General features: G+C 34.4%; 1 protein-coding gene, 1 long non-coding RNA gene and 2 pseudogenes across 4 annotated transcripts; 2 read left to right on the forward strand and 2 right to left on the reverse strand.

Moving 5' to 3' along the window:
• Positions 1–6,453: 6,453 nt before the first annotated feature.
• Positions 6,454–7,501, forward strand: LOC147566860 (uncharacterized). Its single transcript, XR_015237492.1, has 3 exons — positions 6,454–6,606; positions 6,706–6,809; positions 7,198–7,501. It is a non-coding gene; the product is annotated as an uncharacterized LOC147566860 (long non-coding RNA).
• Positions 7,502–10,940: 3,439 nt separating this feature from the next.
• LOC147566861 (protein IQ-DOMAIN 13-like) lies at positions 10,941–22,954 on the forward strand. Of its 3 annotated transcripts, none has more exons than XM_086653418.1 (5): positions 10,941–11,045; positions 11,980–12,428; positions 12,581–12,654; positions 13,389–13,520; positions 22,853–22,954. In XM_086653418.1, exons 2-5 carry the CDS (start codon positions 12,377–12,379, stop codon positions 22,919–22,921), a joined length of 327 nt encoding a protein of 108 aa, XP_086509544.1. In that variant the 5' UTR covers positions 10,941–11,045; positions 11,980–12,376; the 3' UTR covers positions 22,922–22,954. The 3 variants fall into 3 exon arrangements, 2 of the variants coding, with proteins under 2 accessions (XP_086509544.1, XP_086509546.1); XM_086653420.1 differs by having other exon boundaries at positions 10,941–11,017; XR_015230585.1 differs by lacking the exons at positions 10,941–11,045; positions 22,853–22,954 and having other exon boundaries at positions 11,741–12,433; positions 13,389–13,737.
• Positions 19,278–19,359, reverse strand: LOC147566862 (small nucleolar RNA Z103; annotated as a pseudogene).
• LOC147566863 (small nucleolar RNA Z103) lies at positions 19,421–19,522 on the reverse strand (annotated as a pseudogene).
• Positions 22,955–24,561: the final 1,607 nt, after the last annotated feature.

Below are 24,561 nucleotides of genomic sequence, written 5' to 3' on the forward strand. Positions count from 1 at the left end.
GATTATGAATGTTATCGATAGTGTTCCGACTGAAAATAATGCAGTCATCGGTGAAGAGAAGATGGGAAATCTCAAGATTTGAGTTGTTAGTAGGAAAATCCAAGAATCTATTACTGTTATTTGACATTAGCTTACGACTAAGGCCTTCCATCGCAATCGTGAAGAGGAAAGGGGAGAGCGGTTCGCCTTGTCTGATACCTCGAGAGGGGTAGAAAACCTTACCCGGCCGACCATTTACTAGAACTGACATCGAGGAACAAGCGATGCACGTAGGAATCATCCTAATCCAATGCTCGTCATAGCCCAATCGTCTCATGATGTCAGTGAGAAACTTTCATTCAATTCTGTCAAAAGCCTTTGACATGTCTAACTTAAGACCGAAGTAGCCGACTGCTCCTTTCATCTTCTTGAAAGAGTGGATGATCTCTTGACCCATGATGATATTGTCGGTTATCTGTCTACCAAGGACATAAGCTGCTTGGAATGAAGTGATGATGGGGTTCAAAGTGTGTTTAAGTTTGTCGGCCAACAGCTTGGTGATGATTTTATAGGTAGTGTTGAGAAGGCTGATGGGACGGTAGTCAGCAGGAGTTTGAGGAATGGGGGTTTTAGGAATGAGACAAATGTGAGTGTGATTAATCTCAGGGGGGAGGTAGGTTATCTTGAAGAAGTTCTGGACCAGATCGTAGATGTCAGCGCTAATTGTTTCCTAGTTCGATTGAAGAAAAAAAGGGGGGTAGCCATCAGGACCCGGGCTGCCTCCTTCTTAAGACTTTGTATAGCTTGATCTATTTCTTCCTTACTAGGGATGGCTAGAAGATCTTGATTTTGTTCATAAGTTATCACAGCGTTGAAAAGGTTGAGAGTAGCCGGGTCTTCCTTGGGATTGATAGAGGTATTGATGTCGAGGAGATGAGATGTGAGGATGTTTTGGATATCTTTAATGTCTTCCTTCCAATCTCCATTCGTATCTTTTGTGGCGCTGATCTTGTTATTTCTGTTGTGTTTGATAGCTTGGGAGTGAAAATATTTGGTGTTTTTATCTCTCAGCGCAATAAAGTTATTCCTCGATTTATCCTTCCATGGGCTATCTTGTTAGGTGTAAAGATCTTCTAGCTTGAGATTCAGACTGATGTACTCCTCTTTAGTGGCACAATTCTGAAGTTTCTTAATGATCTATTTGATATTATTCTCAATGTTACCGAACACCTTTTTGTTCCAGGTTGTGAGCTTTTTGCTAAGCCTCTTGAGATCTTGCTGGATATTGTTCGGGTGCAGGGTGTTCTTGATGTTAGTCCAGTTTTCAGCAATAAAACTGTGGCAGTCTGGGCGGGTCATCCAAGTGCGAATGAACTTGAAAGGTTGAGGGCTAAGCTGGTTGAGGTCTCTGTTGTCTAGAAGAATAGGCATATGATCTGAACCAACAGCTTCAAGATGAGTAATTCCTGAGGATTGAAATTGTTGAAGCCACAGGAGATTTGTAATCGCCCTGTCCAGTCTTTCTTGAATGAGGTGCTCTCCGAACTGCTTGTACTCCAAGTGTATGGCTTACCTTGATAACCCAAATCCAGCAAACCAAGGTTGTTGATGATATCTAGTATTTTAGGCATGTGGGAGTTGGACACACTAGAGCCCCCACTTTTCTCAAGGGGATCCAGAATACAGTTTATATCTCCTATCACTATCCAAGGGTTGTCTCCCGGTGAGCTGGATAAGGGTTTTCCAAGGTTTGATTTTGTTCTTATGGTAAGAGGATCCATAGAAGCCAGTGATAATGATGGGCTTGGTCGAATGGGCATTTTTCATCTTTGCATGGATGATATTGTTGTCAGAGTACTTGATGTTGATATTCAAATGATGTTTCCAGTACATTGCTAGACCTCTAGCTTTGTTAATCGGGTCAACAAAGTGGCTAGCGTAAGTTTTACTGATGGGGATGTTTTTGTTCATGATATTTGATGTGTTTTCTGTCTCCGAAAGGAAGACAATGTCGGGTGAGTTTTTAGTAATAAGACTAAGAATATGTTTTTTAGTGAGGAAAGAGGAGGCTCCCCTCACATTCCAACTTAGGATGGATGGGCTATCAGTGATGGGGGTGCTATTATACATGTTGGGAGAAAAGATAAAACAACCCTAGGCCCTAACAGGGAGTAAAGGACAAAAAGCCCAACAACCCAGACACAAACTTATAAACACGCCCTATTAAGGAGTCGCTAAAGGTCGAAAGAGGCGGCAAAAAGACATAACTGAGGACAAGGAAACAACATGGAAGAACACAACAGGAAGGAGGGAACAAGGTAATGACTGAAAGATAAAGTAGATACCAACTATAACAGTAAAACAAAATAACAACTACAAGGGTCACTATTCTATTAGCTAACTGAGCCCGACCAAGACAGCAAACCTGTTTCACAAAAGTACAACCAACATACTGGCAGGAAGAAAACCACAAAAATCTAACCCAACTATCTTATACTAGTTAGCGTTAGCAGTCTACTGCAATACCAAAAGAGAACTACCTAACAAACATCAAACATAAACAGAGTATTAATCTTACTACGTCAATACTAATATACCCAGAAACTAAATCAGCATATGAAAAGATGCAGAAACAAGGTAAAGCATTCTAGCCAGAAATATCACCAAATTATATCTCAAATGAAATCATCAACAAGATCCAGCATGTATCAAAATCAAAGCAGGTCACTGAAATAGGGTGTGAAAAGGAAGCAAAATCTTAAGAGAGGAGGTAAGTGATCTTCCATCGTATCGCCTAGCTTGGTTTTGAGGATATCATGCTTATGGGTCTTCCATGTTTAGGTCGAAATTTGGTAGCTTTTCCTTTAGATCGAGTTAGATTTGCTGGTTATGGGACTTTGAGAGAATCAAAGGTTCTTCGCTTGCACAATAAGACGTAACCGAGAAAACCCTTGAAATTAGGGCAAAGTTTAAGATGGACTATGGTTGGTGAAGGAATTGGTAAGGGAAGAATTTATTGTGATTAATATGAGTTTCAGTAGAGGGATTTGAGTAATTCCAAACTGGTTTAGTAGCTTTTCTTCATCTCCTTAAAGAGGTGCAGTTTATGTGTTGGCTTGCTAGGGTTCGAGGTGTGTTCGTATGGAGAAAATCATCAAGGGGTTAATAATATGTATAGCTAGATTGTGATGTGCTACTGTTAGAGATCTTCTTAGATTAGGAGGGTGGAGATGAAATTTATGAATTGATTGCACTAGGGTTTTGGGTGGAAGAAGAGGAAGAAAAAATCGCCTTGGGAACTTCTCTCCAAAAAAACCCCGATCCATGAATACGAATTGTATAAGTTTTTTTTTTTTTGTTGAAATACGAATTGTATAAGTTGGTCTCAGAAAAACAAAATTTCAAATTAATTTTACTATTTTAGAGTGAATCATTGGGATGCAGGAAGCAAACATTTAAGGAAAAGCTAATTAAGAAAAAAATAACATTCTAAGTTAAAATACTAAAGCTAATAAATACTATATATTATAAGGGGGATTGGGTGAAGGGTCCAAAAGGAGGCCCTTAATAGGATTCCCATCCTAGGTAGGCAAAAAATAAAAAGCAGGTCCAAAGTTTCAGGTTAGGAAAAAAAATGACGAAATGGCCCTTGGAAAACAAAATATTTACAGTTCATGCCATCGAAAAATTTACGGAACAGCCACCAAAAAATTCCCGGGAAACGAAATTTTTTTCGGGAAATTATTTTATTGACTAGAAATTTTTTTCTGTACTAGACACTTTTGCTGGGTGGGAATTTGAAAATTCGTAAAAAAAATTTGAAAATTTAGGCGGGAATTTGAAATTTTGTTTGAAATTTTCAAAATTTTGAAAAAAAAAATTTTGTGACCGGGAAATTATTTTATTTACTGGAAATTTGGGCGGGAATTTGAAATTTCGTCCAAAAAAATTTGAAATTTTAGACGGAAAATTGAAATTTCAAAAAAATTTGAAAATTGGAATTTTTTGTGTACGGGAAATTATTTTATTTACTGGGAAGAGATGGTTTGCTGGGCGGGAATTTGAAATTTCGTTTGAAAATTTGAATTTTTCGTGTACTGGTAAATTATTTTATTTACCAGTCAGTTTTTTTTTCAGGAAAACGTCAGCATGTCCCATCCAAGGGCAAGAGGGGGATAAAAATAAAAAAACTGACATTTGGACCTGCAACTAATTTTTGGGCAAGAGTGGATTTTTTTTGGGTTTATCCCCCAGATTTTGGATCTTTGACTCAAAAATCCATATTATAAGTTTATAAATTAGAAATGGAAAAGTAATTAGTGATGGTATTGAATAGTTAGTTTCTTTTTATAGAAATGTATTAAAATAAATCACTCATTATTCCACTACCACCAACCCTCTTGTAACCCCTCTGCTTCTGTATCTATCTATTATATAAAACACAAAGTTTTTTGCTGACTGGGACAAACTCGAAGACAAATCCGGTCGTTCGTTGTATTTTTCTACAAATCTAAACCACTAGATCTATTACCTCCCTTAAAAAATGAAGATTTGTTAACCCACTCAATGAGAGAATGTCAACAACACGATGAATCTGGACCGTCTAATTAATATAACAAAACGTGGTTGAACTTTCATCTCAAAGTTTTTTGCTGACTGGGACAAACTCGAAGACAAATCCGGTCGTTCGTTGTATTTTTCTACAAATCTAAACCACTAGATCTATTACCTCCCTTAAAAAATGAAGATTTGTTAACCCACTCAATGAGAGAATGTCAACAACATGATGAATCTGGACCGTCTAATTAATATAACAAAACGTGGTTGAACTTTCATCTCAATTTGTGGCCTTTGGATACATTTACGTCTCAAATCATGGTCATCCTCTTTAAATGTTGGTATTTATTCTTGGCATTTAAGATATCGGTTACTAATTCTGAATGATTCCCTAAGAAAGTGGTTCTTCTTCGCTAATACCAAACGCCAAAATGAATCACCTCTACTAATCTATCTAAAAGTTTCTTCACTCTCCTCATTCTCATCATCTTCTGTCAGTCTCTATCTCTCCCCCGTTACTTGTCACCCAATCTTTTTATTTGGTCGTACATGTTTCATTACCTGGTTCTTCATTATTTGAACAACTCCAGAAAACTGGTAAGACCTACTTCTTTTCTTGGTGATTAGTTTTTCGGTGTTTGGTGTTTTTTCTAAATCGGCTTTTCTGTTTTTGTTCTTGCTGAAAACCTCTCTGGCTTCAATTTAAGGTTTTCATTACCAAATCGATTCACGGTTAGATTCATTTTCAAGGTGAGATTTGACCAGAATTTTTCCACCAAGTCTTCATTTTTATGATTAAAGTTTTCATGTCACTGTAATAAGGGTTTTTATTTACACTAATTATCTCTCTCAGTGATTCTGTTTTCAGGGTTCAGAGGAATCAAGGTGAGGACAGGTATGTTTCGGATTTCTTTAGTAAATATGAGATAATTTTATTTAATTATATATAGTATATCATTCAAGTTTATGAGATGATTTTTTTTTAATTCAATTTGAATGTTTATTACTTGATTAGGGTTTTGATATACTATATATACATTGAACTTTCTGAGATAATTTTTTTCTTCAATTTTTTTATTTCAATTTCAGTGTTTATTACTTGGTTAGAAATGTTTAATTGGTGTTTAGTTTGCTCCGCATGTAACTGAGCGTGAGAGCCAAATGAATGGAAAGGTTCATGTTTGGTTCAGGAGGTTAACAGTTTATAACCCTAAAGCTACAACAACTATGGTAGAGACAGCTGAAGCATTCTCATTTCCAATGAATTAATCGAGTCAAGTGTAAGTTTTTTTATGAATCTGGATTTCCTCTTTCAGTTAATTGATTATAAATAATCTTATTGAATAAATTGTTATTTTCCTCAATGTATGAGCTACACTGCCCTGGAATTTAAGTTGTTCATTTTATATGGTTTTCCATTTTGTAGTGAGAATTGAATCAGAAGAAGGTTATGTTTTGTAGAGCAATGGAGTTAACTGTTATTTACTGCTAGACATTTTTTTTGACGCCCACCTACTGAATAACTTTGTTTTCATCTAATTTGATGTGGTTTTTCTTTCTTTATTCTCTTTTTATTAGTGCTTTAATACATTGATGCTTACAATATTGATCAGTTTTCTTTTTCATAATGCATATTTTGTTTTCTTTTTCATAATGTATGATTATTTCAGGGCTCTTCACCGGATGTTTCGTTGCACTTTGTTGGATATGTCATCATGGCACATATTGTCGGGATGTTTAAGCAGCAATCTGGTACTATATACATGAAACTTTCTATCCTATTATAGGCATTCTTCTGTTCATAAAAAGACTAATTTTACTTGTCTTGTATTCCTATTAATTCAACGCTTTTATTTGCAGCATGTTCCACCTAATAGTTTTGCATTTTTTTCTGTATGGGTGCGACTTTGAATGTAGAGAAAAATTTGAACAAACTATAACTTCATCTTCGAATTGACTCCCAAAGATCTTAAATATAGAGGTGTATGAATCATGGTTGTTCATTTACCTCTCATTGCGAAAGTTTTGTTCATTGATTCAATTTGGTCTATTCCTAGCATTCTTCTTCTGGTAATTCCTAAGCACAACTTAGATTCACGTCAGTATAGTATATTTTTTTAAGTTTCAGATAAGAATGGTAAAGTTCAAAGCTTTATGTTGCGTATGCAGCTCTTTTGTACTTGTGCTGGTTTGCCCATTAAACATTGTCTACCGATCGAGCATTATCGTTTCCTTCAAGCGATATGGAAATCATATTGACACCCCTTTACAAGGTATATGTTGAAACTTATCTATGTCCCGCCAAAATCTCTTGACTTGGCACGTTGTTTGGGAGGCCAAAACAACAATGACACATTATCAATGAGGGTTGTAATTCTATTCCATTAACTAATGTTGATTCTAGAAAGTATAACTTCGTTTTTCGTAGGTTTTAATGCTTGACTTTTTTTTTTATGGTTGATCAACTTTGTAGTGAGGTATCGACCCTTCTAACCCTAGAGTATATCGCTTGCTTACTACATAACCAGGAGCTAAAACTCATGATTATGGTTTTGTACGAGGATCAAGCATTATGAAGCTCGCACCATTTCATTTCTTCCTTACTGTTGGAAGGAAATGCAGGTTCATAAATTCCTAAGGTATCTTTCTTTGTTTTGTAAGGATAAAAGTGTGCCTAGCATTGCTTTGGGAATTCGGTGTTACAAGAAATGGTTCGATGAGGGAGAGACAGGTCATCTAATCAATTTAGGCAAGCACAATTCGGCGTTGTTAGCAGCTGGTGCCGAAGTTGCTTACGAAAAAGAAATGGGCAGGGTTCGGCTATGATTTGTCGTTATTGTGCCCGAGTGGTGCTACGATTTATCAATTTTATTCGGAGTTTGTAAAAGACTGGGGTTTACTTCAATCTAATTCTAGAAATCCATTGTTAAGAAATGAATTAACGCTTCAATGAAAAATCGTTTACTATTTCTCGATGGTGAGTTAGTAAAATCTCATCTTTTATTAAGTTTTGTTTTTGTTCTTAACTAGATCAGTTTTTATTTATCTCTTCTTTTGTTTCTTGTAGGGTTTGAATATAGATCAGTTATTGAGGTTGAAAAACAAGAAACAATAAAACCAACAATTCCTATAGTGACGCATGAAGAGGAAAATGATCTCAAACCCAAATTGTATTATCAAATACAAAAATTTGACAAAACAAACCAAAATTGAGGGTGAAAGAAGACTAAAAAACAAATCCAAATTTGAGGTGAAAGAAGACTAAAATGGTACAACTCATAAAACATATAGTCAATTTGTTCTTTTAACTTTTAGGTGTTCCGGCGGCGAGTTTTAGTTAATTTGCTTTGTTATCGTTCTTTTAACTTCAGTTCATGGTAATCCTTTTTGGTGTTCGCGTATAAATGAAGTTATCTGATTTAAAAAAAATAAAAAAAGAATAAAACAGATAGTGGCTAAATTGGTGAAGGACCTTCTTGTGTTTTTCTTTTTCTTTTTATTTTTCTTTTTCGCATTATACATTATGGTTGAAATGTCGACGGTAAATTTAGGAGGAAAAGAAATGAATTGTGACTATCATGCCAACATATTTTATTGTCTAGGAGGGATTTGGCTTACTTGTATTTTTAGTGCAAGTAGGTACGAGATTTGTTATGGCTTTTTTACTGTCGTCGGACCGTTACCGAGGCTTGTGCCTCGGTTCAATATATAATGACTGAAGCTAACTTTGGTTGGTTAATCCGATCAGTTCATCGATGGTCGCTAAGGATGATGGTCTTAATGATGATCTTGCACGTATTTCGTGTGTATCTCACCGGTGGATTTAAAAAACCTCGCAAATTGACTTGGGTTACGGGTGTTGTTCTGTCAGTAATGAATTGGATGTATTTTTGGGTTTGTGTAGCATGTATTGACATATGGATTTGTTTCTCAGGCTTTTTAGTGGGTGTTCAGGAATGAAAGAAATATGTTGATGGTCACAGTGAGCATGAAAATGGTCAGAAAAGCCAGCGAGTAGTTGATCCGACACCACCATTTTGTGGGGAAGCAATAGGTTTTGGTTGCATATATGGTGCTTCTTATTCATATATCAGTTAACCTCTGCCATTCCCAGTTATTCGACTTAGAGGTCTTCTTTTTTATTCCATAGAAATTGACATTGTTGAGTTATTTCAAAATCTTAATATTGTAGATATTTCTTTCGTCCCCAATTACGGAAGGTTCAGAAGCACTTTTGGTCCTTCAGTGCGCACTTCAAATTAATTATGCACTTCAGAGGAATATGCAGGTTATGGGAAGTCGGTTATTAAACTATTTCCTAAAAAGCAGAGGAGGTTGTTGCCACTTGCCAGAGCATGATGAGGTAATTTTGTAAATCCAATCTTGACATCTAGCATGGTATGATATGCTAAATTCAAATATGTCATCTGGCAGCCAATAAGGTTTGAGTTTTACAACGATATAAAATTTTGGTACGATAAAAAAACATGCCCGTGCCCTAGGGCACGGGCTATACCTAGTCTATATAACAAAACACAATGTTTTGTGCTGACTGGGACAAGCCGAAATACAAATCCGGTCGTCCGTTAGGATTTTGATACAATCCCCACCTTTTGATCCATTACCCTCCCAAATTTAATCACCCACTAAATGATAGAAGGTAAATAAGACCCTTAATCTGGGATTCATCATCTTCCTACGCGCGTTATCTTCCTTCCTTGGCGCATTATCACCGAAAGACAGATCGAACCGTACCTTCTTCATGCCTGTTGGGACGTTAGAAAATTTATGGCTATAGAAATTATGAATCATGGCAGAAGAAATCATGGCCTCTTGGGACGTTACAAACTATAAATCGATGAATTGTGGTTTAAGATCTCTCCTACTCTGGTTCTCTCTCTCTCTCTGAAATGGGTTTTCTTTCTAAGTCTTACTGCTATATCTCTTTCTCTCTAGGTTTTACAATATGAAATTTTTTTCTTCATAACTTATAATTGTTTCTCACTGATTGTTTTGGTACAGATAGTTTGGCGTGGAGTTCTTCTTCCAATCTTCTGATAACGACAAGTGAACATTTAGGTTTTGTGTATTTTCTACAGTACCATTTAGAATCAGAATACAAAAATGGGTTTTTAGTGTCCTCTTCGAATCATGTTTTTCTTTTTGTATTTTTTGCTATTTGAATCGGATTTTGTTTGTGATTTTACAGGTTTAATTATAATGCTTGTGGACCTACAAAGGAGAAATTTGTTAATTCTGAGGTGAAATTGTTACCTCGGCTTTGAAGTTGAATGGTGCTTTTGATTGTTTGCTTATTTATTTCGAAATGAATTTTGGAATTTGGTTCATCTGTTTAGTTTTTAGCTAATCTAATTATGGGTTCGCATTAACTCGATGTAGAGATAACTTTTTCCTGTTTTCTTTTTGTTCTTTTCAATAGGCATGTTTAAAATCTTGGATTTTTTCTGTCATCTTTCATCATGGGTTTATTTTAGTAAATTGGTTTTAATTGCTATTGAGTTGAATTGCTAAAATTAGATGATACTAGGACGTAATTAACTTATATGAAATCATCTTTTGGGTTGGAATCTAAATTGATTTGTTCATAATTACCCTTTTGATTGGGTTGGGTTGTTTCTTTCATCCTTTTTCTATTTGGTTTGTGGTTTGGTTGATTTTAGTGTTCTTGCTCAAAGTAGAGTTCATATGATGCTAAGTGTTTGATGAAATGTCTATGTCTGAAAATTAGCCAATTAATTTTAGTGTTCAAGGTATACCAATTTGAGGTTTGGTTGATTTTACTGTTCTTGCTCAAAGTAGAGTTCATATGCTGATAAGTGTTCGATGAAAAGTGTGGATTGTAGTTTCCTTCTTCGCCTACAACATAAATAGGTCATGTGTGTACACATTTTGGTTCGTATATCTGTATAGAATAGTGTCCGGTGATTGGAACCTTGAGTCTGTGAAGATCTAAGATCCAAATTCATGAGATGTTACTTTTGTAGGAGCATCAATTTCATTTCATTCGAAACTAAGTTTGAACAAAAAAGAGATGACATTTATGACGAATATTTAGGTGTGTTCGATGGAGTCTGAAAGTCGGTCATTGTATGTTGATGGTGACCAAAATGTCCATAACTTTTTCACTTTTGTAGGAGAGCTTCAATGTCATTTGATCGGAAACTAAGCTTGAACAAAAAAATTAACACTTACGACGATTATTTAGGTGTCTTGGGTGGAGTCTGAGTTATGAAAGTCGGTCATTATATGTTGATGATGAGAAAAATGTCGAGATTCATAAAAGACAAATATTTATTTTGTTATGATGTGTACAAACGAGCTAGTATTTGAAAATCTCTATCTCATTTTGTTCTTATCATTTCTTCATGTATGTATTTAGGTACAACGATTCAAAAAAAAACTATGTTTCAAACAACTTGAGACAAAGAATGCTAGGGAAAGGAACATAGACCTGGAAAAGGTGGTAAACGTGGAGTTCTCTGAACAAGGTTTTTTTCTCCCATATTTTGTTCTTGAAACTGCTATTATAATCGTGTTACATAATATTTAGAATTCATGAATGAAACTGCTATAATAATCGTGTTACATAATTTTCCGGATTTCAATGTTTCAAACAACTTTCCTCATTAGTTTACAACAATTAACTACTTGAATAGGATAGATAATGAGTTGGACTTTCTTCTTTCTCACCTGGCCACATTGCCAAACTACATACTGTGATCCAATGTTAGATGACAATGTATAGTCCTTTAATTACTTTTCTGTCGGACAAACTAGAAAGAAGTAATAGTCAATAGGTAAGACAGAAGAGGGGATTGTCAGTAGCTACAAGCTGGAAAACTATACTGTGGATCATGCTTTTATACTTCTAAAGTAAGATTATAACAGTTTCTTCTCTGAAATATCTCAAGAAGCAACAAGACAAGGAAATTACACCATTGACCAACAAGTTAAAGGATGCTAGAACAGTGGAAAAAAATTCATTGTCTCACTAGGCTCTTTTAATCTCATATATCCTTCTTTTTTGTTGTTATTTCTTCATATTGCAACATGAGATTTGAGACGACTCAATAAAAAGCGAACACTACCTACACTACTGATTCAACATGTAACTATATGATTTTTTTTTTGGAATTGGGACTTGAAAATAGCATCCATACTTCAAATCATTTTGGAGAGTATGCTCTGAGCCTCCCTAATTGCTAACTATCTATAGTTAAGTTTTGAGTTTTTGATGTACGTACAGTTTCTGTCAGATTTCTTCATATCTCTAATTTTATGGCATCGCCCGACGCTGCACCCCAAGTTCCTGGTTTGGAAGATTGATTCTGCTCAGTCTTTGTATGATTTGGGCAGCTTTGTACACAAAAGTTTTATTTCAGTTTGTTTTAGCAATCTTTGTTTTTCTTTTTGTTGTATTAGTTCCAGCAGTATAGGAAGAAAAAGGATACTAAAGGGAGCAGCAGTGATGGAAAGTCCTGATGCATCGGCACCCCCTTCGACAGATATGTACCACCTTTTAATACGGATAATGAGTCCCTGATTTATCGGCATCGAATAGCGGAGAAATTCTGTTCCAAATGAAGTCAATTTGCCTGAAGTAGATAAGTCATCCCCATCCAGGGCTGAAGCATGTGGTGAATCTGAGTTGATAGTACCTGTTGAGATAGGTGTAGCACAAGTTAGTCCGTCGGAACCTTCTTCCCTCATTGAGGTGATTGGAGGGGAAACCATGTCGGAGATTGAGTTGGCGCCTGGCGATTTGAGGTCCTCATAAGCTACATTTTTGGTGGTGGATGGAGATGAAGAGCAAGAGTCGATGTCTGCTCAAGAAGCTATATTTGATATATCTTCCACCAAGGAAAATAAAGGTCAGGTGTGGCTGCTTTTGCTTTTTTTGATTCATTTTTAACTCTCTGGTGTGTTTGATTAAAAAGTGAGAGAAGTGAAGCTTCTTGTGAGGGAAACTTTTGTTGTTAAGAAAAATCTCCTTTTTTTTTTTTTTTTTTTTTTTTTTTTTCAGATTTCATCAGTCAACAAGCAGACCTTAATGATTTGAAGGCAGAAAGTGATCTTATGAATATACTCCTCACCAAAGTAAGCTTCTTTATCTCTTTAACTACTTGGTTATTATCTATCTAAAACGGCGACTTTTTGTATGAATTTAGTTTGTATAAGGTTTGGCCTGGGGTTTCTTTTATTTTCTAAGGATTAGACAAGAATTCTCTATATAATAGGATTAACCTACAACTATACTAGCAAATCTAAAATGCTTGAGTGTGTTTTGGAGAAATCCACTTTGTTCTAAACAGTGAATCTGCTTCGACGCCTTTCCTACCTACATATGCCAATCCCATCTACTAATGCTAGAGCTTGCGGAGACTGCAACCATTTATTTGTTAATTGGTAGACTGCTAGAAATTCTATTTTCACCCCAAGTTATTTTTTTTATTCAACATAGTGGTGTTTGCCCAAACAATACTTAAGAACTGCTTTTTGTAGCCATTTCTTTTCATGGACATCATATGAATGAATATATGTATATATATATATATATATATATATATATATATATATATATATATATATATATAAAACTAAAAATCAAAGAAATTGAAAATCAATTTCTAACCGAAGTTTGTAGCAATATTCCCAATGCTTTTTGGGAAAGGAAAAAATATATTGTATCTTTACCTTATAAACCTGAATTTGATGATATATATATATATATATATATATATATATATATATATATATATTGATCCTTAACCCAAGTCTCTTTTTGTGTACTTTTTTGATTGAAATTTAAATTTAGAAAGTGTTTCATGTAGTCTGAAAGAGGACAACAAGAAGAATGGGACGATAGCAGGCTCACAAAGGAGGGAGTAGATGCAAGGCTACAAAGAAAGGTAGAGGCTATTATTGAAAGAGAAAGAGTCTTGGCTTATGTTCAGGCCCACAAGGTATTGTATCACTTAACTTGTCTATCCTTTATATGACTGTAAGTTGTATTAATGGCTACAAGCCACTTCTCCCTTTCACCCTTCATGCGCACAACAAACATTCTCTTGTTATGGTCTTCGGTCAGTTTTGCCTCATGGGAAACGCACAAACTGCAATTAACAAGCCAATAACCATGCCAGCTGAAACACCAATAATAACCAAATGAGCTTTATCTATTTGTTAATCACTTGGACAATCAGAAGGTGAGAGCATTTATCCATGCTAACATGAGTTGAACTCACTGTCATGAATAAACGCTAATATTATGGGCCACTACATAACCTCCAACATGATAAACACGTGAAAATTAACACTTGTCGTCTACACAACAACCTAATATTTGTTGTTATACTTAACCCTAATTTTATGGTTGAGAGCTCGAAAATTGAGAAGCTTGTACCATGTTGAAGAACCCTAATTTTATGGTTGAGAGTTCGAAATTGAGAAGCTTGTACCATGTTGAAGAACCGATATAGGCTTATGGAAAGTGAACGGTCAAAATGACTATGCATTGAAAAAGTTTTCTATATCCAACACCGTGGTACAGAATAACATGTGTGTGTTCGTGCAATCAAATGTCTACCCAATCTACACTAAATGGGTAGTCTCTCATGAAATTTCTAACTGAGATCTCACCATGCTAGGTCAGAAATCCAATATAAAACATACCCATTAGTGCATACGAATTTGGAAACTTCCACTTTTTTTTTACTGATATTCACTCGTTTGCCCTTTACAGGAACTACAAAACCCTAAGGCCATGTTTGGCGGACGGGAATGGAATGTGATTCCCGGGAATCACATTCCCGTAACACGATTTCTGGGAATCAGATCATTCAGTTTGATGTTTGGTTTGGCCAGGAATAGGAATTCGATTCCTGATAGATTCCTAACTTGGTGTTTGGTTCGTGTAGGAATCGGAATATAATTTTTTGTAAAATTCCTATTATATCCTTATACTACATAAATAAAACGTCAATTTTATTATATACTTTAATCAGTATTATTTATTCAAAATTGCAGATATGAAATAGTAACATGACACACCAATTAAATAGTATTTAAAATGCCAACAACTTTTGGTTGGAGTCGTAAAAGGTATAATCTTCCACTTCGGAGGTCAAAGGTTCGAGGGACGCTGACCATTTAAAAAAAACTATTTAAAATAAATAAAGGTCATGGCTAAATTTTTTTTCTTTTTAAACATTATGAAATCGATTGTAATGAAAAAAGAACAAGAGAATAGGGAAAAAACTAGAGAGGGAGAAAGAGTTACATTTGAACGAGAGAAAGTATTGCTATGGTGGTGGCTAACCATAGGTTTTTAATTTTTTTAGTTGTGATATTGTGTGGAGGACGATTTTAATAATAGTCATTCTAATATTTTATTAAGGGTGATTTGGTCTATAAATATTAAAACAAAGCATTCCCGGGAATGGGAATCACAAACCCACCCCCCTCCCTGGGTTTGCTATTATCCCATTTTGAGGGAATCCTATTCCTCCGGGAATAGGATTCCCACTGCATTCCCGCGAGCCAAACAATATCAGGATTGTGATTCCCAGGAATCACATTCCATTCCCACGCGATTCCCGCGCGCCAAACATGGCCTAAGTGACACATATCAGCTCCAAACTTTTCAATATTAATTGAGATGACCAAACCACAAGAACCAAATTCAATTGTTAGATTCCTACTAAAAAGTTTGTTATGACCCCTTAATTAACATTTCAGGTATCATTTGAAATTTGAATTCCTCATTCACACTTACAATTTATCAAGGACGAAATTATCAATCACTATACAGATAAAGCAATCATATCAATTTGGGTATCTTAAAATCTTAAAATCAGAAGACCCATGAAGCCAAAACTAGCTAATAACTTACCAAAATCACAGATGAGAATAAAACGTCTATTGATGAAGTTCTTCAAAACGTCTATTGATGGCTAAAGAACATAGATGTTGGAGAAGATTGAAAAATAAGAAGAATTGGAAAAGAAACATCGAAGAAGAAGGATTCGAAGAACAGTCGAAGAAGAAGCATGAAGAAGTAGAAGAGAGAGAAACCCTAAAAAAATCGTGATGTGTTTTTGTGGAAAAGAAAGAGAATTTTAATGGGCAGGGTATTTTGGGAAAAAAATGACCTTAATGACAATTACTCATATTATTTTAAATTTTATGTATCTAACTATAAATTTGAGCAACCTTTAGTAAATAGAAAATAATGTAGGCTTTTTTTAGTTATTATAATGTTTTTTTCACCCTACACAGTCATTTTCTCTAGTAATATACACTCATGTGTCAATGTCATGGAAATATAGGTGAGAATGTAGAGATGACTCAAATACTTATTTTCTTCCATATTCAGTTTTCCACGAAAAGATTGATGGTTTCTACACAAGGAAGATAAAAGACCCCTACAAATGTTTTTTTTTGCTTAACGAACAATAACAACGTTGATTTTGAGTAATCATTATCTTGTTTTAATTCTTCTATTATATTTTTAGTTCTTCCTTTGGTTGTTGTAAGTAATTAAAACCTTAAGTTCATTTGCAATAGCAAACCTTCTTGTTTAGGTGTCCAGTATTGTTTCCTCAATTTACCCCAACATCCTAATTGTTGTTTCCCCATTTTCATGCTTAACCTCTTACCTCAAAAGTAACCTTCAAAGCTTGATATATAAACCCTTGCTCCCATTACAACTTTTACATAACAAATTAACCAAGCTATACATTATATAAAACTATGCTTCTTTCAAATCTTTTACATATAGATGACCAATAATTCTACATTATTTAAAACCATGACAGAGGCAACCACAAAATGAAATATTCACGAACAAGTCGTTAATTTGAACATGTCAAACATATTTCTCATACCTAATGAGCCTTTCGCATTTTGATGAAATTAATGTGAAGAAACAACTCTAACTAACTAGAAGTGTCAATTGCATGAGATGGTTCTACTTTGGGATTGAAAATTACTGATACTGTAAAAGATGGAAGTTGTGTGACACACTCTTGATATTGATCTTATTAGAAATTTTTAACAAATTGTCATTAGAATCTGAACAATAAAAAACAACTATTACCCTTCCCCAAAATTAAAAAACTACATGATGATTAAAGAAGCACAAACATTGCCATAACATAGATATTTAGATCTCCTATAGGTTATAGGAAGACTCCAAAGGCGACAACCCTAATCCTAAATGCCTGAATTAGACCCTTAGAGCCTGTATCCATACCAATTTTTTTACAAAAGGGCAAGCAAACAACCCTCAAATGGCTACCAGGTTGATGCAGAAGTATAAGAATTTGATGGAAGATGTATTCTATTAAATTAGTAGTTGAACGGTAGCAGTGCACGGAATGCTTTTTCTGTTGATTTTATTAGAGTCTAGTTCATAAGACCAGTTTCCTTAGAGGTAATGACAGTAAGACCAAAAAAAAAAAAGTAAGACCCTGCTTACTATCGAGGTGGTAGGCTACGGTAATATTATGTTGGTGGAATCCTTGTGTATATCCAACTTGCTATCTATTAGGTTTGATATTTCTGTAAACTAGGAATGAGAGATTTAGCCCTAGTTGTTTGGGGCAGCCATGGTAACTAAGTAGGGACCCAAAATAGATGAAGGCACAGTTTGGGAAGTAGGAAGCGGGCGCTCGATAAGCATCTGGCAATATAGACGGATACTAGCCCACGGTACACCGGGATAGCGATGGTATGCTGGGACAACCACTATTTCTCAACTAATGAGTTTTGTTTTGTTGGGCCGAGCAAGGGACGCCCACACATGAGACCCGGGTTCAACTCCCACCATCTCCACTCTTAGCATTCAATTTCAAACATAATCTTCATTTTTTGTGTAACTTTTTATAGATAAATTCATGTGTGCTCCTTCTATTGCTATTAGTTATATCTTAGGCCTCGTTTTTTTATTAGTTATCTTTTAGGCCTTGTGTCTTTTCCACTCGACTTAAATCCGTTCTTCTTTGAGTCTTTTTCTCTTTATAAGTTCGACGCTGACTCTCGTTAACTTTGTTAGAGTCACTTTTTTCCATATTATTACGTATTTTTTTAATCTCATTTTCTTGTATATATATATATATATATATATATATATATATATATATATATTATATTTTGACTATTTTTTCTAAACTCAACCTACCGTCTTTTTTCTTAACATTTTTACGAACGTAAGATGTGATGATCATTTTTCAAGACATAATGCACTCTGTTTCTTTTGGAATAAAATTTACAAATGATTTATTATAAAATATATAAGATTAGTTATTTATATCGACACTATAGTCAATGCAACCCACAAGTTAGCAGTAGTCGAGTTGGTTAGGGTGTAACTATAAGATATAAAAGCACTCGCTTGAACGTCACACCAAGATTTTTAGATAATTTAAAGTTTCTTATTGTAACTAAAAGTGCCCCACAAACAAAAAATCCTGGGTCCGCCACTGCAATGGAGGATATCAATCGGTGTCAAAATTAATAGACAAGCACAACATGTGGAACATACCGCACGTCTAGTTTCTTTATTCGAGCTACAAAGTATTCTCACTATACCAATCCTTGAAGTTAGTTCTTACCTTAAACATAATATTCATACTAGATCTATGTCTTCTTCTCCAAGTTTCTTGTATACTATTCTCCTTTTTCTTTCTCTCTCTAGATTGTTCTTGAACTTGACTAAGAAAAGAACTCTCTACACCCTTTTAATTAATTTCATGAGGTTTTTACTTTTTTACCCCTTCTAGTTTGGTAAACCATTTACTCAAACCCACACTTTTATATTGGGCCCAAACCCAAATTTGGTTTAAAAGCCCCCTTTTCAACATTTCTTTCTTTTTTTTTTTTTTTTTTTTTGACAAAGAAACTTTAATTTCATTAATGATGGAGTACATCCAAACATCTTACATGGCTTTGATAACATCATGTGTTTACAAATGCAAATTACAACATGATGATTAGGGAGAGCACTATTACTGCCAAAATTACACATACAAAGACCTCTAAAAGGCCATTACAAAACCCTAAAAGGCTATTCTAAGACCCTTAAAGGCCATTACAAGATCAAGATCTTTACATTATTTATACCATATAATCACAAATTTTTTACATATGAGTAATGAAGACCATCCATATGAATCGAACCCATGATCTCTTGGATTTCAGAGTACCATACATCTAACACAGTGATTAGTGGAGAATTTTGAGATTTGAAGAGTATGTGGAATAAGAGTGTTGATCAAATAGAACTTTTCTTCTTGATTCTTCTCTTTATAGTTTATTGCAGATTCATCTCTCCTTGATGTCGATTTTGCTTTTCTTTATGTCGTAAACCAAGAAGAGATACATGAAAACAAATACTAGAAGAGAATAAACCTTGTATTCCTCCCAACATCATCTTTCATATTTTCTTCAACCTTTTGTTACTCCAAAACTATGGTTAGATCTAAAGAAAAAAAAACAATAAAATTAAACATAAAAAGTAAAGAGATCTCATCCAGTGAAGGGATAACCCTTCACCGGGAAAGCTTTGATTTTTGTTGGATTCTATGGGATGCGGTTAGGAGAGAGAAAGCGGTTTCTTCTCTGGGATAAAAGTTCCTTACTCGTGAAAAAAGGGAAGTACTTTTAATCTTCAAACCAATCAATACAATATTATAAAAAATTGAAACATTTTTATGATTTAAATGAATCAGTATACTGAGAAAATACAACGATCGCACAGTATAATCATTGTCGATTATTTCAGAAGAGAATCATCACCTCCATCTCCTTCTAAATAGAAACCAAAAAAAACAAATTTTGAAAAGAGAAATAGAAGTTTAATTTGATGGATCAAAGTTCTGGCTTGATATAATTTTTCTAGAGAAAGAATACAACAAACATACAGTATATTAATGTCGATCATATGGAAACAAATCATCTCTTCCAACAACTTTCTTTCAAAACATCAGCAATTCTCACTCCCAAATCTTCTTCAACTAACCTTTGAGATCTTGATCTGAACCCATAATTTTATTTCAAACCCACTACTACATAATGTATAAAAATTGCATCTTTTGAACTAACAATATATAAGGAATCAAAAGGCCTATATACCAGTTACTGATTCATTCAATTTCTCAATGACTTGAACATTGAATTGAATAATAACATCACTTAGTTACTTCAATAAATCTAGTTCTTCAGCCTCCAAATACAGTTTTTTTAATCAAACCATCAGAAGAAAAACAATGAATTATTTGGGTGGTTAGTATAGGGACATGGATAAATAGTATAGGGACATGGACAAAACATCATATTTTTAGATTTAAAGTCCCTTTACCAATTAGAAAATAGACATTGTTTTTAGAGATTTAAATCGAATTAATTAATTTTTATTTGGATAAAAACTAAGATTAAAACAATACAAGTATCTAAGTTTTCTTTCATTTTCATTTCCTTCCTTAGATCCACAAATCCTAAAACAAAATCCTATTTTTAACCTAAAAACAACCATCATATACAAACAACCTATTCTATAAAACAACCATCACCTATAAACAGTGGCGAAGGCAGAAACTTTTCTTTGTGGGGGCACTGTTAAACGGTAAAAAAAGGAATACCGTCACTGATGACGAATTGCAGAACTTCATTACTAACCTCTACCGAAATTAGTTATAAGTCTAAATTGCAAAAAAATAATCATATGTTTTTCAAACCAATGACATGTCATAGCAATACTATCAACTAATTAGGCTACAACTAACTGTAACATGTTTTGACTAAAATCTAAACATAAATAAATAACACTTGCAGTTAAATTAAATAATGTTTAGATATATACATAAGAATGAAGAATTAATAGGACCCAAGGGTAATATGGCGATGCAAATAACTCTATCTGAAGTTGGATGAATTTACAAAGAAATTGAAACAAAAGAAATTTGATAAAAAAAAGTAGGAGTTAAAAAGAAAATTTGAAGTACCAATTAGATTGGCAAAATAAATTGAAAATTTTAGACAGCCCCCTTATAAGTATTAATGGCGCCTCCTTCAAGACAAACTTGAGAGAGGCGCCTTAAACACTAAAACAGACACCCCTTAAAAGGTCTCACAATGAAACACCTAAAAATAATACTCTAGTGGGTTTCGAACCCATGACGTGTGGTATGGCCGGGAGAGACTCAACCACCGAGCCAACTACGACTTTGTGGCGTACTTTGACAATCACCTATATTATTAAATCCGACCCTGTAATTTTCACACTTAAATACATTTTTATCTCGGAGCCGTGGGGGCCTGCGCCCCCACTGGCCCCTAAGTGGCTCCGCCCCTGCCTATAAACACTACATTATTATTTGCTATTAAGTTGTTCTCATCTCTTTCTTTCCTAGGTGAGACATTTGTTATTTAATCCTATTAGTGTATAATGTTGACTAAATCTCTTAAAAAGTAAATATTTCGGCTACTATGTTTACTTATTTTTATTTTTCGCCAGAATTTCGGTCACTGTGGTCGAAATATTAAACATATGATCATAGTGGTTGAAATATGCCCAAAATTTTGATCAATATTCATATTTCGACAACAATGGTCGAAATTTTGCGCATATTTCGACAATATTGGTCGAAATTGTAGCCATATTTTGATTACGTTGTCCGAAATTTTTCTGTCAAATTTTATTTCATCATTTGTTCCGTGCTTTTAGATAGAGAAAGAGATTTTGACTATTAAAATATTTTATCTTTTTTGTGGTTAATTTTAAATATGAAATTATTATCAATATTGTCATTCGATAGTTAATATATGATGATTTATTTAGTTTTTCTGAGAAAAATGTCTACTTACTAAAAGGACTAAAGTCCCTTTACTAATCGTGTCCCAATACACTAGAGACAGGTCCCTTTACCAAAGACCATTATTTGCAGCAGTAGAGAGAGAAAGTAGAGAGACTGAGGAGGGTAGGGTGTTTATACATGCAGAAATGACTGAACTGTGTTCCAGAAGGTGCGTGCGTGCCTCTTCTACTTTGGTATACCAGAATATCTTACCAGGAAAAGTATACTTTTTAATTTGATCTTCTTTCTTTGGATCTCATCTTCATTTTTCTATGTCTTTCTTGCATTGGAAACCTAATTTCTTCACTTCTAGAATAATTCAAACTCAATGTGTTTATTAATTTCCTTGGCAGTGATTAAGATAATGATAGCTCTTGTTGAAGAACTATTTAGAGAAAGAAATCTACAAATTAAAATTCTAAAGATAGACAAAATGAAATGGTACAGTGGGTTATAGACGGAGAAAGTTATGGAAAAGGAAATTGTGTATTTAGAAGTGCATGCTGACACGCATTGGTATTCTTGGAAGAAATTTAATGACTTTAACGGTGTGCAGACGGAGTTAGAAAAAAAAGGTTATTTTTTAATTTACGAAAAATAGAGGGCCAAAAAAGAAACTGGTCACAAAATAGGGAGTCAAAAAGAAAATAACTCAGAGTTTGTGTAATTATGCAATGTCGAGAGTAAGTTAAAGGGGTGAAATTAGTGGTATGGGAGCTTTGAAATGAACATTGGAATGGTTCAGGGGCCTTAACAAATTAGCGATTCTATAGGCACTCCATTAATGTTAATGTACACAGAGAGCTTTTATTTGGGCAGGTGGGGGTACGCGTGCTGGCCCGTGGTCACCACAACCACCACCTCCCACTATGACTAAGGAACCACAACTACCCTCACCACCACAATTACTAAACCAACACCATTACTACGACCATACCTCCACTTCCACAAGCACCACCGCCATTACTATATCTCCCGTGTAAGAAATGAAGAACAGATAGAGAGAGAAGTTGTTGTTTCTTATTATTTGATCAAGGAATGAGTAGCTCCTTTCTCTTGATTAATTTTGTGGGGTTGCAACTTGACCAATTGGCAATGAATAGAGCCGCTCTATAAATTCTAAGTTATGAGACTTCGTGTTGTCCATGTGGGGCCATTCCTGCACGCCCTTCACTCGTGGCCCTGAGAGTGTACGCGTGGCCGTTAGGCCTGTCAGTGTCAGGACAGTTCTGGGCTCCTAGCTGTGATACCATATCAATTTTTCGGGCATCCAACTCAGTGAATGGGGTGACCCTAGATATAATATTCTTGGTCATGGGAGGGTCTTATGTTAGACTATTCTCGTGTACTTACCAATAATCATATAATCAGATAGAAATGGAGTCTAAAAGAATGGATATCTCGACTAATTTATACAATTGATTTTTCTTCTTTTCCAACAGTTGATTCAAGCAACTTCAAAATCAACTGAGACAGGTTTAATGGAGATTCAAGCTGGTAAATTTCCATAGTGGTGGAACTGGATCGAGCGAGAACTTTCAGAAAATTCTGAATATCAATCTATAAAGAACAGACGATTTTCTGAAATTTAATCTACAGAAACAAAGAACTATCTAACACCACCACGTAACCGACTCAATATCCTGATCATGGACAACCTGAATCAAGCAACTCAAAGCAACTAAGTTTCAGACTCGAGAATCTCGATTCACTTACACCAAGATCGTTAAAATCACCTGTTGCAACAAGAAATTTCAATCTATCAAATGTTTCTACAAGAAAAGTCATGATTTGATTTAGTCGATGGAACTGTTGTAATGGGCATGATGTTTCTCCATCTAGAGGTTAGATTTGAATAAAACTTTTCTTGGTTAGCTTTAGCATGTTATGATAGATTTTAGCTATTGCCTATGAATGGAATTAGATGATGCATGCATTTCTTTTGTTATGTGAATGACTTGAATATAATCTATTGTTAGATTTTGGAATCCCTTTGAATTGGCTCTCACCCGTCATATTCCACTTCTTCACTGGTCACCAAATCTACTTATACTCTATTATTAGTTTTTAGTCTTCATAGCTGGGTCATTTTCAGGCATTTTTTTTATATCTTGGAAGCAATTGCAAGTTTGGCTGAATCAAGAGTTGCGTCAAAGGATATGATATTTGATTCTAAGGTAAAAAACAATTGAACCTGTTCCCGGATTACCATTTTGAAATGTTTCATATTGTTCATTGACTTTGATTATCATTTCGTTTAGTTATTATGATGGTAAGTGTTTGTTTATTTGTTTTAGCTGCTTCATAATCAATTTGATTCTAATTTTTTGTTAAAATTTGTTTTCTGTTTTGTTTTTAATATGAGATTTACGTAATCGATTGACCCTTTCTTAATATTCATTTTATTTACGATCCATTCTCATCTCTCTCTCTCTCTCCCTCTCATATTATATAAGGGGTTTGTGGAAAAATGGATCAAGTATTAGCTTCTTATGAAATACGGAGATGATTAAAGATAGGTTGCTTGAGTAAATCAAAATTCATATACAATTGTAATTTGTTAAATTTGTCACTTATTGCAACTTTGAGCTTTCGTCCAGGTCAGATATCTTCATGGATTTCATATATCAATATACAAAACTTGATCAAGGGTTTGAATCTTATTTCTATATGTTACTTTGAGAAAAGAACATAATCTTGGTTTAGATTCATTTATTATCATCTACTTTTATGTTAAGCACGAGTGATTTTTTGTAATTGATGTGTTTTTGTTGTAGATTTTAGAGGGAGAAAGTTGAAGCTTCAAGGAGTAGGGAGACATACCAGGTTGCAATTAGTGATCATTTTAATTAGTTCTTGGCAATCATGTTATTTTGTTCTTTTGATTCATTATTATCAATTTTCATGTTAAACATAAGTGATTTTTTTTGTATAAATCTTACTATAGTTTTCATCAAACAAGAAAGTTAGGATTAGGGAAAGTATCCACAAGGTTCCGATGAACTCCTTTGAACATATTTTTTATCGTGGTTTTCCTAAGTATATACAAAGGAAGTATTCATATGATAGTGCTTCAACATACAAAACATAAATAGTTTTTTTATATGTTCGTTTAATATGTAATATTTTTATTATTCATTTGCATTTGATT

Source organism: Eschscholzia californica, unplaced genomic scaffold (genome assembly GCF_041429995.1).
Source record: "Eschscholzia californica isolate CP2 unplaced genomic scaffold, dmEscCali1.0.p SCAF_1, whole genome shotgun sequence".
NCBI classification, from domain to species: domain Eukaryota; kingdom Viridiplantae; phylum Streptophyta; class Magnoliopsida; order Ranunculales; family Papaveraceae; genus Eschscholzia; species Eschscholzia californica.

What these genes read in the sequence shown, in the direction of transcription:
- LOC147566861 (XM_086653418.1), top strand. Translation starts at nt 12,377, where the DNA reads ATGTCTGCTCAAGAAGCTATATTTGATATATCTTCCACCAAGGAAAAT. An exon ending in TTCCACCAAGGAAAATAAAG is followed by an intron (nt 12,429 to 12,580) that starts GTCAGGTGTGGC and finishes TTTTTTTTTCAG; the next exon opens with ATTTCATCAGTCAACAAGCA. An exon ending in TGAATATACTCCTCACCAAA is followed by an intron (nt 12,655 to 13,388) that starts GTAAGCTTCTTT and finishes TGTTTCATGTAG; the next exon opens with TCTGAAAGAGGACAACAAGA.